Below are 14,755 nucleotides of genomic sequence, written 5' to 3'. Positions count from 1 at the left end.
TTGGAGGAAAAGTGTTTTTCCGATTACTGTTGAATATTTTTCTTTTTTTTTTTTTTACAGTGAGAACTTGGCCAAAATTTCAGTATTTTTTTATCTACAGTGGAGAACAGTTCATGTATACCATACAAGTATGCAAATACAGAAAATAATAGCTAGAACTCTTAAAAAGAAGTTCAAAATAATTTGTCTACAAATCATAAAAATTGTTCTCAGTAAAAATAGAGCTTGATGCTACTTTTTATTTTCTGTATTTTCCCAAAAGTATCTCTAATGGTAGTTTCACTTCCTTTAAATCACCTCATACAAAAAAATCCACCAAATGCTTCTCATTTTTATTTTCTTTCTTACTTTCTAGTTTCTGGTTACATTTTTGACTCTCCCTAGTACAAATACTTTTTCTTCAAAAATACTTAAGTTGATCCATACACACTTATGACAGCATAAGCAACGCCACTTTGTTGTCCAGTCAGTTATGAAATTTCAGTTACGTCAGTGCTACTACTCTTACTATTGTTACTTTTCGAATCTATGCAGCATTTACACTGCACATAAGAAAATGAAAACAACATACAAAACTGACAAAAGTTATGTATTTTCAATGTTTCTACATTATCTGGCAAAAAAGGCTGAAGGGTCAAACAAACATGTACCTCAACCACTACACAGTGGTCATGTACATAGATATTCCAAAAACCATTCTCCAAAGAGTCAACATTGCACAATGACTGGCTTCCCTTTTCCATTGTCTCATTCTATATACACACAAGTACTATAATGTATAAGCTGAAAATTTCACTAGTCTTGTATGCTAAACAGTTGGATCAGCAGATGACTATATTAATCTTAGCCTTGGACTTAAAACCTTATCACTACATTGTACAGGCATATATTACAAAGCTTAAGGACATTACAATGCACCTGTGTTGTTTATTGCTATTTCACAGAGAAATAATTAGCAGATTTAGAAGTATGAGAATATTTCACCAGTCATTGTAATCATTCTAATCTTTATAAAGTGAGATGACATGAAATGTTCTCCCAGTATTCATGTTTGTACTTTATTTCACTATGGTTAAAAATAATTTTGAGATCAATTAATCAAAACACTATACATTTTATACTACTGTTTATTCTTCTTCTTCACGTGTTTTTTCACATGTACAGCTTCAACTGTAGAAAGAATATTCAAAGTGGCAAAATACATAAGAAAAACAATTTCAGGAATGTTTGTAACAGATCAAGTCTCTTTGTGTATACTGTGAGTTTGCCACTATATGGACCTTCAAAGCATTGTTGTTCAACCAGACAGTTATCAGTTATGTTATGGCTTGCTTGTCCAGCAAGAGGTTAAAATATGGATGATAAAGTATACAAAATTTATTTATATAATACCAAAGGATGTAACATACTGTGAATTGCTTATACAGCACAGGGTTAGAATATGGATAATAATGTACACAAAATGTATTTTTATGATACCAGAGGATGCAAGATAACTCAGATGAATGCTAATAGTAACACAAAAGAAGAAAAAAAGCCACGAAACACCTCCTTACAGACACACGTATACATCCATAAAGAGTTAAGAGTATCATGATATTTGTTCATAATTAGTGACATACAATGCACATAAATGATCATTGCCTATGAGGAATATCATTTATTACTGTAATCTTCTGCCTAACTTTTCTAAAAATAATAAAATGTCTGCCTTTGTACCTTGGAATGACATTGGGAAGGAGGCTGTTTAGTTCTACACAGTTCATAAACCTCGCAGTGGATGCATTACACTTTTGACTATTTCATGTAGCCACTAATACCAAACAAATTTTAAGGAAGAATACTTCAGTTTCAAGCCCAACATACAGTAAAGCTATTCATATGTACATATTGTATCATTACAGAACCTTCACGCAAGACCTGTGTGTGACCCACTAGTGCTGAAGGCTTTATACCACAGTCAGATTTGGTGGCTATTTCATTTCCAATATAAATTATTATTGTGAATAGACTTTTACTGCAGTTGAACTATTTTTATCCATCAACACCCTTCACTACTTGGAAACTGCACACTAAGAGATGGCGTTATGTAAGAGTTAAAGTACATGCACTCAATAACGGGCACTGTGTTTCTTTCTGAGGAGTCTTGATTAAGTTCTAATGTTTCATGCAGATGGACATAGCTATAAGCCTACCCAACTGTGCATAAATACATGGTTATATTCTCTTTTTTTTCTTTTCTTTGTTTTTTGGGCTGGAATATAGTGGATGTTACATGCACATATAAAGTAGCTGGGGATATTCCAATCACATGTTGTTCTGATGTGTCTCAATCCAAGAAAAGTGAAACGCATACTGTTTTATTTTAGCATTTCACTGCACATAAAAAACAGCAGTGCTGTTCTCTCACACAGATTAGTAGCCAGAATAATGAACAATTCTTGCAGCTATGTCATCGGGACCTGTAACAGAAAGTATATCTTTAATTCAACAAGTAAAAGTAAAAAATGAGAATGATAACCTATGCTCATAACCTAAAGCTGTGTACTTACCAACAGCAGAAATTGGGAGAACTGACACTTGAGTTTGCAGTAATGCTAAATGCTTCAAGACAAATCTTGAGTATCTGAATGACTTTTTGAGTAACTAAAGGATCAAGGAACTGAAGGAAATGTAGAAACAATGCAGAACAATAGATACCACATAGAATAACAGACCCAGATATAACTGCTTGAATCTTACTGCCTATTTGCAACTAGTACCTTAATCTGAAACTTGAATCCTCTGTAACTTATGTCAAATTTTTACACTTATCCCACTAGACTATTTATCACTCAACTTTCAATGAACCTTTATTTCAAAAAGCTCAAGATGCATCTCCAGCAGTTTAGCATTGATGCCTACCTTGCCACAGTTTTTCCAGTTCCTGTTGCAGTAGATAAAATTTTCTTGTTTTCTCAAATTGAGAGACTGTGGTAAAAATAAAGGCTACATGCAGTTAGCTAGAAAAGTCAATGTAATATCATGGTGAATTATAAGAATATCATTCTTCAGTTACTAATTTGGCAAGAGAATCATTACTAAGCAATAACATTCATGTTCAGGAACCAGTATGACAACATAATTTAATAATAAACATTAATCGTATTTATGGCAAAATTCTCATGTTGCCCCTCGAAAACGCAGCTTACTGATTGTTTCTCTGAAAGCTTTGTCCCATAATAACAATTTAAAAAAGTTAAATTTTTGTTAGTTTAACTACTATTCTGTATTTTATTTTGTCTTTTGGAGATGAGTAGCTAACTCAGCCACATTTCTACACTATGACAATGGTTCTTCGCAAGAGTGGTGTGCCTAGTATTTATATCAGTCTTTGGTGGCACAATAATTGCAAAGAAGAGTTAAAAGAAACCATACACACATTTCCATACATAGATCATAGAAAATATGGCCTAATTTGAATATAAATTTGAAGAGAGTTGTCTGAAAAGCCATTTTCCACAATTTTTATGAAATATAACCACTATTAGGCTTTGGATATGTCCAGTGAAGGTAAGACAGTTTCTTCAGGAAATAAGATTTTAAATGAGGATGCAAAAAATACTGAGTCTTACAATCTTTATGAAGAGTAAACAAAAATGGAAATACAAAGATATGAAAAAAAATCTTGATTGCAAGACTGTTGTCAGAGTGTCTCAAAATTAGAATTCCACAAAAACTAAGATCATAGGTACTAACAGACCATGTACGCCTCTATCTCTGCTGTGTTAACAACTGAGACCAACATCTGTGTCCCCTGATGGAAGGCAAGAAGTGAAGGTACTGTCATTATACCCTATGCAAAGTTGAACAAACAGTTTCTCCCATTTATAGCTGAAATCAAGCTTGGTTTTAACAGTTGAACTGCTTTTTGGGTTACTATTAGACATGTGGTAGCACAGTTAACCTGATTTCTAAGAAATTGCAAATATTGATGTGATGGTTACAGTTTTTACATTGATCTAGGTAAAGCATAACAAACAGTCTGAAACATTGTATCTGCAGTTCCTTCTTTCTACAAATGACAGAATTAGTTCTTCAGTGACTGGCCCAGATACTTGAGGACATTTAAGCACCTGCTTCCGGGACATGAGGAGGCACACTGGCCGTGGATCAAATCCATCTCGCAGATTAACAAAGGGGGCAGGTATACCGGCCAGTCTGGATGTAGTTTCTAGGCAGTTTCCGACATGAAACTAGGTATATACTGAGCTGGTTCCCACCTCAGATAAACAATGAACAAACACTTGGTAACACAATGTCACATTTGACCATGTGATTACACTAGACACACACAGAAGAGGTACATGGATTCCTTCCTGAAGAGAGCTAGCAGAAGCTTTAAATGTCTTTGAGAGTGATGATCCCACTGTAACAATAGCCTAGAGATGTGTATGTTTGGTTCTCCACAGAATAGCAATACAATAGCAATCCCAATCTGGAACTGTATGGATAAAGGGCACCAGACAGGAAGGAGGGGAGGGAGAATTAGTTCTTGAGTGAATTCCTGTTTTTGCTACATTGGGAGTCACTTAGTTCACTGCTTTAACAGCAATGGAAAACATATATCAATTTTGCAGGAACCATTTAATTCTCTGACACATCCTCAACAGTATAAGTAAAATGTTTTATTTTTATATGAAATCTATTTCTGTCCACAACATTTGGTTTTTACACAAAATAGGCATTTAAGTTTTATGGCTTTTGCTTAATCTAGTACACATACCAAAACAACATCATGATAAGAAGCACATTCTATTAGAAAATATTGATTGCATAGAAACCTACTGTAGTGAGTTAGATATTAACATTCTGTTTTCTCAAAACCTTTGTAATTCACAGCATAAATTCTCACTTTGAACTCATGCAAATATCTCTGGAAGAACTACAAAATTATTCCCTTTCACAACTCAGACTTAACCAGTTTGCCTCATGTGCTGTGTGCTAAGCAAGACATCTGTGAGCATACATGATGCTCAAATTTTGTAGGAAATTTATGGTAACATGTAAATACTTTTGGATTAAAAGAGCCCACAGCCCGAAAAGTAGGCTAGGCTTACAATGCCAGTGCTGCATTTCATCAGGTGGATTAGGTTGTGGTGGGGCTAGTGTCAGGTCGGGGGGGGGGGGGTAAAGGGAGAGAGAGATGGGAGGCAAGAAGAGGGATTGGAAGTGGGTGGCTAGTGGCTATGGGATAGGCAGCTAGTTTGCTAGCTAGGAATGCGAGAGGGAAGTGTGGCTGGTGCACAGGCTAGGCATGTGACATGTGGTTGTTGGAGCTGGTGGGGAAGCAGCACACACTGAAGGTGATGTCAGGATTTGAATCTGGGAGGGATGACAGGAGGGGAGAAGTGGAAAATGTTGGAAAGGGTGTGGGGACAGTGGTTTACTGGTGATTGAGGCCACGATGATTACGGGAGCAAAGAATGTGTTGCAAGAATAATTACCATCTGCATAGTTTACAGAAGCTGCTGGTGGAAGAAAGGGTCCAGATGGCCCAGGCTGTGAAGCAGCCACTGAAATTGAGTATGTTATGCTCAGCTGCATGTTGTGCCATTGGATGGCCAACTCTGTTCTTGGCCACACTTTGGCAGTGGCCAATTATCTTGGTGGACAGTTGGTTGGTAGTTATACTGACATAAAAAGCCATGCAGTGTTTGTAGTAGAGTTGGTATATGACATGGCTGTTTTCACAGATGGCCCAGCCTCTGATGGGGCAGGAAAGCTTATGATAGGATTGAAGTAGCAAGTGTTGCAGTTCATACCACCATCCAATCATGTCCCTGCTCCCTCCCACCTAACCACTCCCTGGTCACCCTCCAGGAATTCCTACCTTGAACTTGGTTTCACTATCCTGCCCCACATCTCTTCCTAAGAACACTGATCTTTCTGCAGAAAAAAGGACAGCCATACACAAACTTAAAACAAATTGCTACCTAATCATCCCACCTGCAGACAAAGGCTCCACCTGTGTTACAATGAGTTGCAGTGACTACCTGGCAGAAGGCCTTCACCAATTGTCTGACTCTTCCACCTACTAGCTCTTCCATAGTGATCCCATACCATAAGTCCAACATAACCTCCAATCCCTTCTAAAACCATAGTCCCTTCCCAGAAGCTCTCACCTGAGTCCACCTCACCCCTCCTCTTCACCCCAAAAACTACCCACATGACCAGCTACTATATACTCCCCAAAGTCCAAAAAACAAACAATATAGGATGCCCCATTGTAGCTGGCTATTGTGCTGCTACTAAGAGAGTTTCTGCTCTTGTTGACCAACAACTCCAACCAATTACCCAAAATGTAGCGTCTCGCATCAAAGGTACTAACCACTTCCTTCACCAACTATCCACTACACCCATCCCTTTACTTCCTAGATCCCTACTTATCATCATTGATGCCATTTCCCTATACACCAACATCCCTCATGCCCATGGCCTTGCCACTATCAAACACTACCTCGTCCAGTGTCCCTCAGACTCCAAACCCACCATCTCATTCCTTATATATCTCACCAACTATAACTTCACACATGACTACTTTTAATTCAAATGGAAGGTATACAAACAAATCCAAGGCACAGCACCCTCCCATGCCAACCTATTTATGGGTCATCTACAGGATACCTTTCTAGCCTCACAGAACTTCCTAACCCTAGTCTAGTTCAGGTTCACTGATGGTATTTTAATCATCTGAACTCAGAGCCATGACATCCTGCTCTCATTCCTTCACAACCTCAACACCTTCTCTCCCATCTGCTTCACTTTCACAAATGTTGACTGCCACCTCCATGATGGCTCCAACCACATCTCTGTCCACATCAAACCCACCAATCACTAACAGTACTCACATTTTGAAAGCTGCCATCCCTTCCACAACAAAAAATCACTCCCATACAGCTTGACCACCTGTAGGCGACATATCTGCAGTATCGAGAACTCCCTTACCCCATATACTGAAGGTCTCCTGAATTCCTTCACAGGCAGGTTCTACCCCACAAACCTAGTCCACAAATAAATTTCCCATGCCATATCCTCACATTCCCCAAACCTCTCACCACCCCCAAGGATCAGCCAGTACTGTGTCCTCATATATTCTTGGTCAGGGCTTTGATTATCTCTCATCATGCCCTCAAATGAGGGACATCCTACCCAAGGTCCTTCCAACACCTTCTAAATTGTTGTTCCATCAGCCACCCATCATATATCTGTAGAAGACGAAGCTGCGGGACCTGCCCAATCCACACACTCAGCACATCCTCCACCACTCTCCTGTCACAAGCTTTTCCTACCCCATCAGAGGCCACACCATTTGTGAAAACAAATATCTCATATAACAACTCTGTGGCAAACACTGCACAGCTTTTTCTGTTGGTATGACTACCAATCAGCTGTTCACCAGGATGAATGGCTACTGCCAAACTAGTTCAAGGAAAAAGTTGACCAGCTGGTGGCACAACATGAAAGTGAGCATAAGATGCTCAATTTCAATGAGTGCTTCACAACCTGAGCTGTCTGGATCCTTCCCTTCACCAAAAGCTTCTCTGAACTGCACAGATGGAAGTTATTCTTGCAATAAATCCATGCTTCCATATTTGCCTTGGCCTCAGTCTCCAATAATCTGCGTCCTCACACCCTCCACCCAAGTTACCCCTTCCTGTCCTGTCAGCCCCTGCTACATTCTCCAAATTAAACAAAGTCAAGCATTCACCTTCCCTACTGCCCACTTGATATTCTAATTCCATTTCATATCACTTTGTGACATTACACTTAGATATTTAATCATTGTGACTGTGTCAAGCTGCACCTTAATAATTCTATATTCAAATGGTACAGGATTGTTTTTCCCGTCAGCTGCATTAACTTATATTTTTCTACATTCAGAGCAAGCTACTGTTCATCAGACCAAGTAGAAGTTTTGTCTAAGTCATCGTGTATACTCCTACAGTCACTCATCTATGACAACCTCCCATACACCACAGTGTCATCAGCAGACAGCTGTAAATTTCTGCACACGTTGCCTGTCAGGTCATTTATCTATATAGAGAATAAAAGTTGTCCTATGACACTTCCCTGTGGCACTCCAGACTATACCTTGTCTCTGATGAAGACTCACCATGGAGGACAATGTACTGGGAGTCCTAGTTCTGCAAGGTTCACAGGAGAGCTTCTGTAAGGTTTGGAAGGTAGGAGACGAGGTACTAGCAGAAGTAAAGCTGTGAGGATGGGGCAGGAGTTGTGCTTGGGTAGCTCAGTTGGTAGAGCACTTGCCCACGTAAGGCAAAGGTCATGAGTTCAAGTCTCGGTCCGGCGTACAGTTTTAATCTGCCAGGAAGTTTCATCCCTACCCTTATCTGGAACTGAACTTGGGATCTACAGGGTAGAAGTCTAATGCTCTACCCACCAGCCCACCATGACTACTTTTGCATCAATTAAATAACAAAAAAGCTTCCACTTGCTTAAAAGCAAATGACATCCCACAAAGAAATTGTCTGCTTCCTGGTTTATCTTCTGATTCTGTATGAACACATGCATACATGGTGAGGCGGCTAAGTCATAACACCCCTTGTATCTCCCCAATTGTAATAGATATAGATACAAAGATGCCATTTGGACAGTGAATTGCAGGGACAGAGGCTACTTGAATACATCACATTTTTTTTATTACAGAGATATGAGGCCATCTTTGGTTTTTTTTTAAATGGAACCCTATATTAAATTTTAGTGTAACATGATGGGCTTAAAAAGACAGTTTCAAATATGTGTATACCATAATATTTAGGCAAATAGTTTCTGAGACGCAGATATATTCTTGTATCATGTTTGTCATTCGAAGCGGCATTGTCCAATGTGACCTTTCCTGTTGTGTAGAGTACATCGTAAATGTTGCGAGTCCATCCATTTACACGTCCATTTACCCAACAATAGTAATACATACTGTGATACTTTGCACAAAAATTAACTGATGATGTCGCGCAAATATTATTCAGTTATTTGACAACTGTGATACCAAAATAGTAGACAACAAACAGTATTAAAATACTACAAGATGTTAATGCATTTTAAGTAACAGAAATACAAATGTAAATGAGGAGGCCCTTATTGGTCACAATTATTTCATACATATTTGTTTTCTATTTGAAAATATTTACTATTGATCACAATAAAAAGCTAAAACACACAAAGATGCAAAATAAATACTGTACAGGATACAAAAATTTACTGCAGCATGTGCTCATAATGCTTCCCCTCTGCAGCAATGCACATTCGTAGTCACCATTTGAATGATCTGTGAAGGGAGGAGGAGGAGGAGGAGGAGGAGGAGATTATTGTTTAACGTCCCGTCGACAACGAGGTCATTAGAGACGGAGCGCAAGCTCGGGTGAGGGAAGGATGGGGAAGGAAATCGGCCGTGCCCTTTCAAAGGAATGATCCCGGCATTTGCCTGAAGCGATTTAGGGAAATCACGGAAAACCTAAATCAGGATGGCCGGAGACAGGATTGAACCGTCGTCCTCCCGAACGTGAGTCCAGTGTGCTAACCACTGCGCCACCTCGCTCGGTCCTCTGTGAAGGGTGTCATGTATGATATCAGCGCACGCTCCAACGATATGTTGCTTCATATCGTCTGGTGTAGTTGGTATTTGAGCATACACTTTATTTTTGATTGTTCCCCACAGAAAAAAATTGAGAGGGGTCAAATCAGGAAACGAGAATGGCCACTTCACTTCAGCACGTCTTCCTATCCAACAATCCAGGAACTTTTCATTTACCAGCTCTGTAGCCACACGGGAAGAGTAAGCAGGACAGCCGTCATGTTGGAACCACATGCACTGACACATAGTTAGTGGTACCTCTTCCAGCAAAATGGACAGAATGTTTCACAAAAGCTGTGCATACTTATTGCCATTTAGTATACCCAGAATGATATACGACCCCACAATGGCATTTCCGACAATGCCGCACCACACGTTAACACTTCATGGTTGCTGATGCTGTACCTGTCGAAGCCGATGAGGGTTCTCTATTGATCAGTAATGCATATCATGCAAATTCACATTACTGTGGTTGGTTAAAGTTGCTAAAGCACCCATTGAAAAAACGTTGGATCATCTTGTAAGCGCTGCAGAGCAAACCGGCAAAATTCCTTGCGCTGTTCGAAATCCACACCACAGAGTGCTTGATGTAACGAGAGGTGAAACAGGTGAAATCTACGCCGGTGCAATATGCGTAGAACACTTTTTTGAGTTAAACCACATTCCGAGGCGATACATCGCAATGAAACAGTTAGGTTGTTATGCACCAATGCTAGAATGCCCTCTTCATGTACCTCGCCAGTTGTGGTTTTCTGCCTTGTCCTCAGCATGGCATTCCATGATCCCAGTTCAAGTAGTTTCTTGCAAATACGTACAAGAAGCTCACACGTAGAACACTCACGATCAAGATACAGCTGTCCATATCGCTTTAGTGCTCTAACAGCATTTCTTCTGCTTTCACCATACACTAGAATCATATATAACTTTTCTTCATTGGTGTACATGTTTGCTCCAAGAAACTGTGATGGAAATGCGATGTCTCATTACCCCAGCAGCACATTTATAGCCTTCTCTCCAGCTACCTTGTGTGTCATCTTGCAGCATTATCGAGAAGCAGGAAAACAATGGCCTTCCTGTTAAGATCCTCAGTGGTCAACAGGAAAGGTTGAATAGGACTATGCTGCTAAGAAGGATGAATACAATCCGCTAACATATTTGTGTCTCAAAAACTATTCACCTGAATATTATGATATACACATATTTGATACCATCTTTTTAAGCCCATCATAGTACGCTAAAATTTAACATAGGGTTCCATTTAAAAAAAAACAAAGATGGGCTCATACCTCTGTAATAAAGCACAAACATGAAATGTGATGTATTCAAGTAGCCCCTATCCCTGCAATTCACTGTCCAAATGGCATCTTTGTATCTATTACGGTTGGGGAGATCCAAGGGGTGTTATGACTTGGCTGCCTCACCCTGTATATTCTTTTTCAAATTTTCACAGCCTATGCTAGCAAATTATTTCTCCAAATAATCACACTTGCATCACAATACTGCTTTATCTTTTTCTATTACAAATGCAAAATCCAATTTCCAGTACTAATTTCCACACTTTTCAATAGTAGCACTGTCAAAATGTGTCTAAAGGAAGATGTAGTTTTTCAGCATCATGACATTATCACATGGATTTATCACATTCAGCAAGAAATAATTTTGGTAGATATTTTCACTTAATGAAACAAAATGATCGTATGGCACTGATTGCCAGGAGTCCCCACCAAGGAATGTTCGGCCACCGATTTGCAAGTCTGTTCAGTTGACACCATACTGGGTGACTTGCGTGTCAATGATGATGAAATGATGATAACAACAAAACACCCAGTTCCTGAATTTCCTGAATTGAGAAAATCTTTGACCTTGTTGGGAATTTAACCTGGGCCTGCTACATGGTAGTCAGACGGAATAACCACTTCGCTAAGAGGGTGGACTTCACTTAATGAATATCCAATGAAATAAAGTATAAATTATATGACTCTAATCTATCCACAAAAATGTGCAAGTAAAACTAATAAAATGTGATGCACTATAGTCAGTGAACTTTCATGGGGTTCTGGTTTTCGAAAACCGAGAATCCAATAACTTCTTTGATTTGCTGTCTGTTCTGTTTTATGAATTAATTTTACTAAGAACAAGAATTTCACAAATATTTTAAAGATGCTGGATACTAACTTTACTTTGGCTTTTTCTGACCAAACTATACAATTTTCCTCTTTTTCCTATCCTGAAATATTGCTTAAATTTTTTATACTAGACAATGTACCCAAGTTTTCATATAGTAAAATCATACTGTAAAATTAATTGATGTTACCAAACAGTCAAATCAGTCACAACATTCAAACTGGTAGAGATAAATACACAGTTCAAAAATTGCAAGAGGAGGCAGCATATATCGAAAAGGCCAGGAGATGCAGAGAGACATCAACTGCATTCCTTCATGGTTAGACTGAGCTTACAAAATCATAACTGTATTTTAAGGAGTACACAGGAGCAGATATAGGTTCAGTTTGTAATTTAATAATAATGAGGAGTGGGCTGAAGTTTAAGAGAAACCCCAAGATGATCAACATACAAGGAAGTGGAATACTAAGGAAATGTGGACTGATGATATGTTTTCAATGTTTCCTGAGGCTGTGGTAATGAACAACACAGTAGGTGATTAAGGGAAGAAGTTGTGGAAATCTCTGAAAAGGGTTATCACTGAAGTTGGACAGATAAATATAGATATAAAAAAGTAACTGTGGAGAAATTGGGCATGCCAGAAGACATGTTTCAATTGATCGATGAAGGAAATACAAAAACTCCACAAAAAGAATGGAATACATAAATACATCTCATTTAGAAATGAAATCATGAGGAAGTGGAAGGAAGCTAACATGAAATGGTAACAGGAAATATGTCATTTGGACAAATTCATTATGAAGCAAAGTCAAAACAACTGCCAGAGAATGTAAAAGCAAATGTGTTGACATTATGAGTACAAGAGGAATTCCACTGTTAAATACAAAGGGGAGAGGGGATAGATAAAAAGGACAGATAGAGGACCTCTACTAGGGGCCAAGGACTCACTGACAGCATGGTAGAAGATGAAATGGGTGACAATTTGGAGGACATAGGGGTTTTAGTATAAGAATCAGAGTTTGACTGACCTTTTGGAATACATGTGAGTGAACAATGCAAAAGCAGTAGTTAACATTCCTATGGAAACCAAACAGTTAACCAAGTTGGTGGCAGATATAGACCATCAGAGTTTTGGAAGAATATCATCCACACAATTCTAGATATACGACAGGCAGATAAATGTGGCAGTTATTGCATAGTGAGCTACGTTCCTATGGAATTTATAAAATCATTGGGGGAAGTGGAAACCAAATAATTAATCAAAGTGGTGGTAGATACAGACCATCAGAGTCTTGGAAGAATATCATCCACACAATCACAGATATACAATAGGCAGATAAATGTGGTAATTATTGCACAGTCAGCTGGATGGTTCATGTATCTAAGTTGCTGATGTGGACAATACACAAAAGAATGGAAAATACAATTGAGGATCTGTTAAATGTCAAACAGTTTGGCCTTAAACTTGATAAATGCACTAGAAAGGCAGTTATGATGTTACATGTAATGGAAGAAAACTTAAAGAAAAATCAAGGTACTTTTATAGGATTCATTGACCTAGAAAAACAGATCAACTATGGAAAAGGAACACACGATGTTCAAAAATCCTCAAAACAATAGTTATAAATTGCAGAACAATGTGTGTAATACACAATATATATAAGAACAAACAGGAAACAATGAGAATGGAAGACCCTACAGTTCAAAGCGTATATAGAAGAAGTGTGAACTACATACATGGAAGGTTATGAAGTGTGATTAAAATTAAGAGGAGGAAATGTCAATAATAGATTCACTGTTGATATTACTATCATCTGGGAAAGTGGAGAAGAATTAAAAGACATGTTGAGTGGAAAGAACATTTCTTTGAGTACAGAATATGGATTGATAACAAACCTTCCAGCCAGGAAAGTAGTGCATGATGGATGAAGTGAGGAAGGAAGATGAAAGAAGTAGAGTTGCACAGGAAATGAGAGCATTCCTTTCAACTAAATCTATTGTATCAGATTTAAGAAATAAATTTCTGAGAATGTATGTTTGGAGCACAACACTGTATGCACATGAATCATTGGTTGTGTAAAAACCAGAAAGGAAAAGAATTTAAAGCATTTGAGATTTGGTGTTACAGAAGAAGGCTGAAAATTTAGAGGACTGTAAATATAAGAAATGAGTAGGATTTTGAAAATTCAATCAGGAAAGGAATAGATGGAAAATACAAACTAGAAAAATGGATAAGATACATTAAGACATCAGGGAAGAGATTTCACAGCTTCACAGCAAACATGCTCAGCGAGCAGATGGTGAGTGCAAGTCTGTGAGCAGTGTGAACTGTACCCCATCCACGACCACAGGGAATAGGATGGTGACTTATGTAAACAAACAAATCAATTGTGAGGCAAATGCCTGGAGAATCTAGAGTGGCTGTATGTTGCTCATCAAACTGCAGATACTTCAAGTTGCATATCACCACAAATTTGGGTCTTGGAGATTTATTTTCTGATTCAGTTGTGCTATGAATCTTGATTTGTTTCCTAACATGACTGACTGCCCATCTGTAGACATATAAACTAATAAAGTCCTTGACAAACTCATATTTTCTACACTTTTCTTTTACACTGGTAAGAATGTCACATCCAGCTACTTGCCTGTGATATCTACACAGCCACATAGCACTAAAGGATATGCAACAAAATCTTTACAAAGATTTTGCAAGGTGACTCTGAACATTGTCTGTCCTGCATACTATTTGGGATGCAGGATTCTCACATTTTGATAACGGCACAATGTGAAACTTCACCTGAAGTGGACACGAATGCTCAGCTGCAATTACCAAGTATTCTTTTATTAAATAACCAACTGTGAAAGGGCATAAAATCTTTACTAAAGGTAGTGCAATTTTGTAGCTCAACAAAATGGCAGACTCATTTGATTTTTCTCTCTATTCTTCCTCCACTTCGAGAGCTTCCTTTTAAGTTTTAAAACCTGTTGTACACCTTC

The 14,755-nt window shown here is 38.4% G+C and overlaps 1 protein-coding gene across 1 annotated transcript in view; it reads right to left on the bottom strand.

The window, feature by feature from the left end:
- Window positions 1–320: 320 nt before the first annotated feature.
- LOC124721117 (CTTNBP2 N-terminal-like protein) overlaps window positions 321–14,755 on the bottom strand; it is a 220,521-nt gene continuing 206,086 nt past the window's right edge. Inside the window, 1 exon segment of the mRNA XM_047245933.1 lies at window positions 321–2,462. Within this exon segment, the coding sequence (XP_047101889.1) occupies window positions 2,416–2,462 (47 nt within the window). The 3' untranslated portion in view covers window positions 321–2,415.

This window comes from Schistocerca piceifrons, chromosome X (genome assembly GCF_021461385.2).
Source record: "Schistocerca piceifrons isolate TAMUIC-IGC-003096 chromosome X, iqSchPice1.1, whole genome shotgun sequence".
NCBI lineage: Eukaryota > Metazoa > Arthropoda > Insecta > Orthoptera > Acrididae > Schistocerca > Schistocerca piceifrons.
Note: the sequence above shows the minus strand (reverse complement) of the source record. Positions and strands in the feature narration are given on the sequence as shown.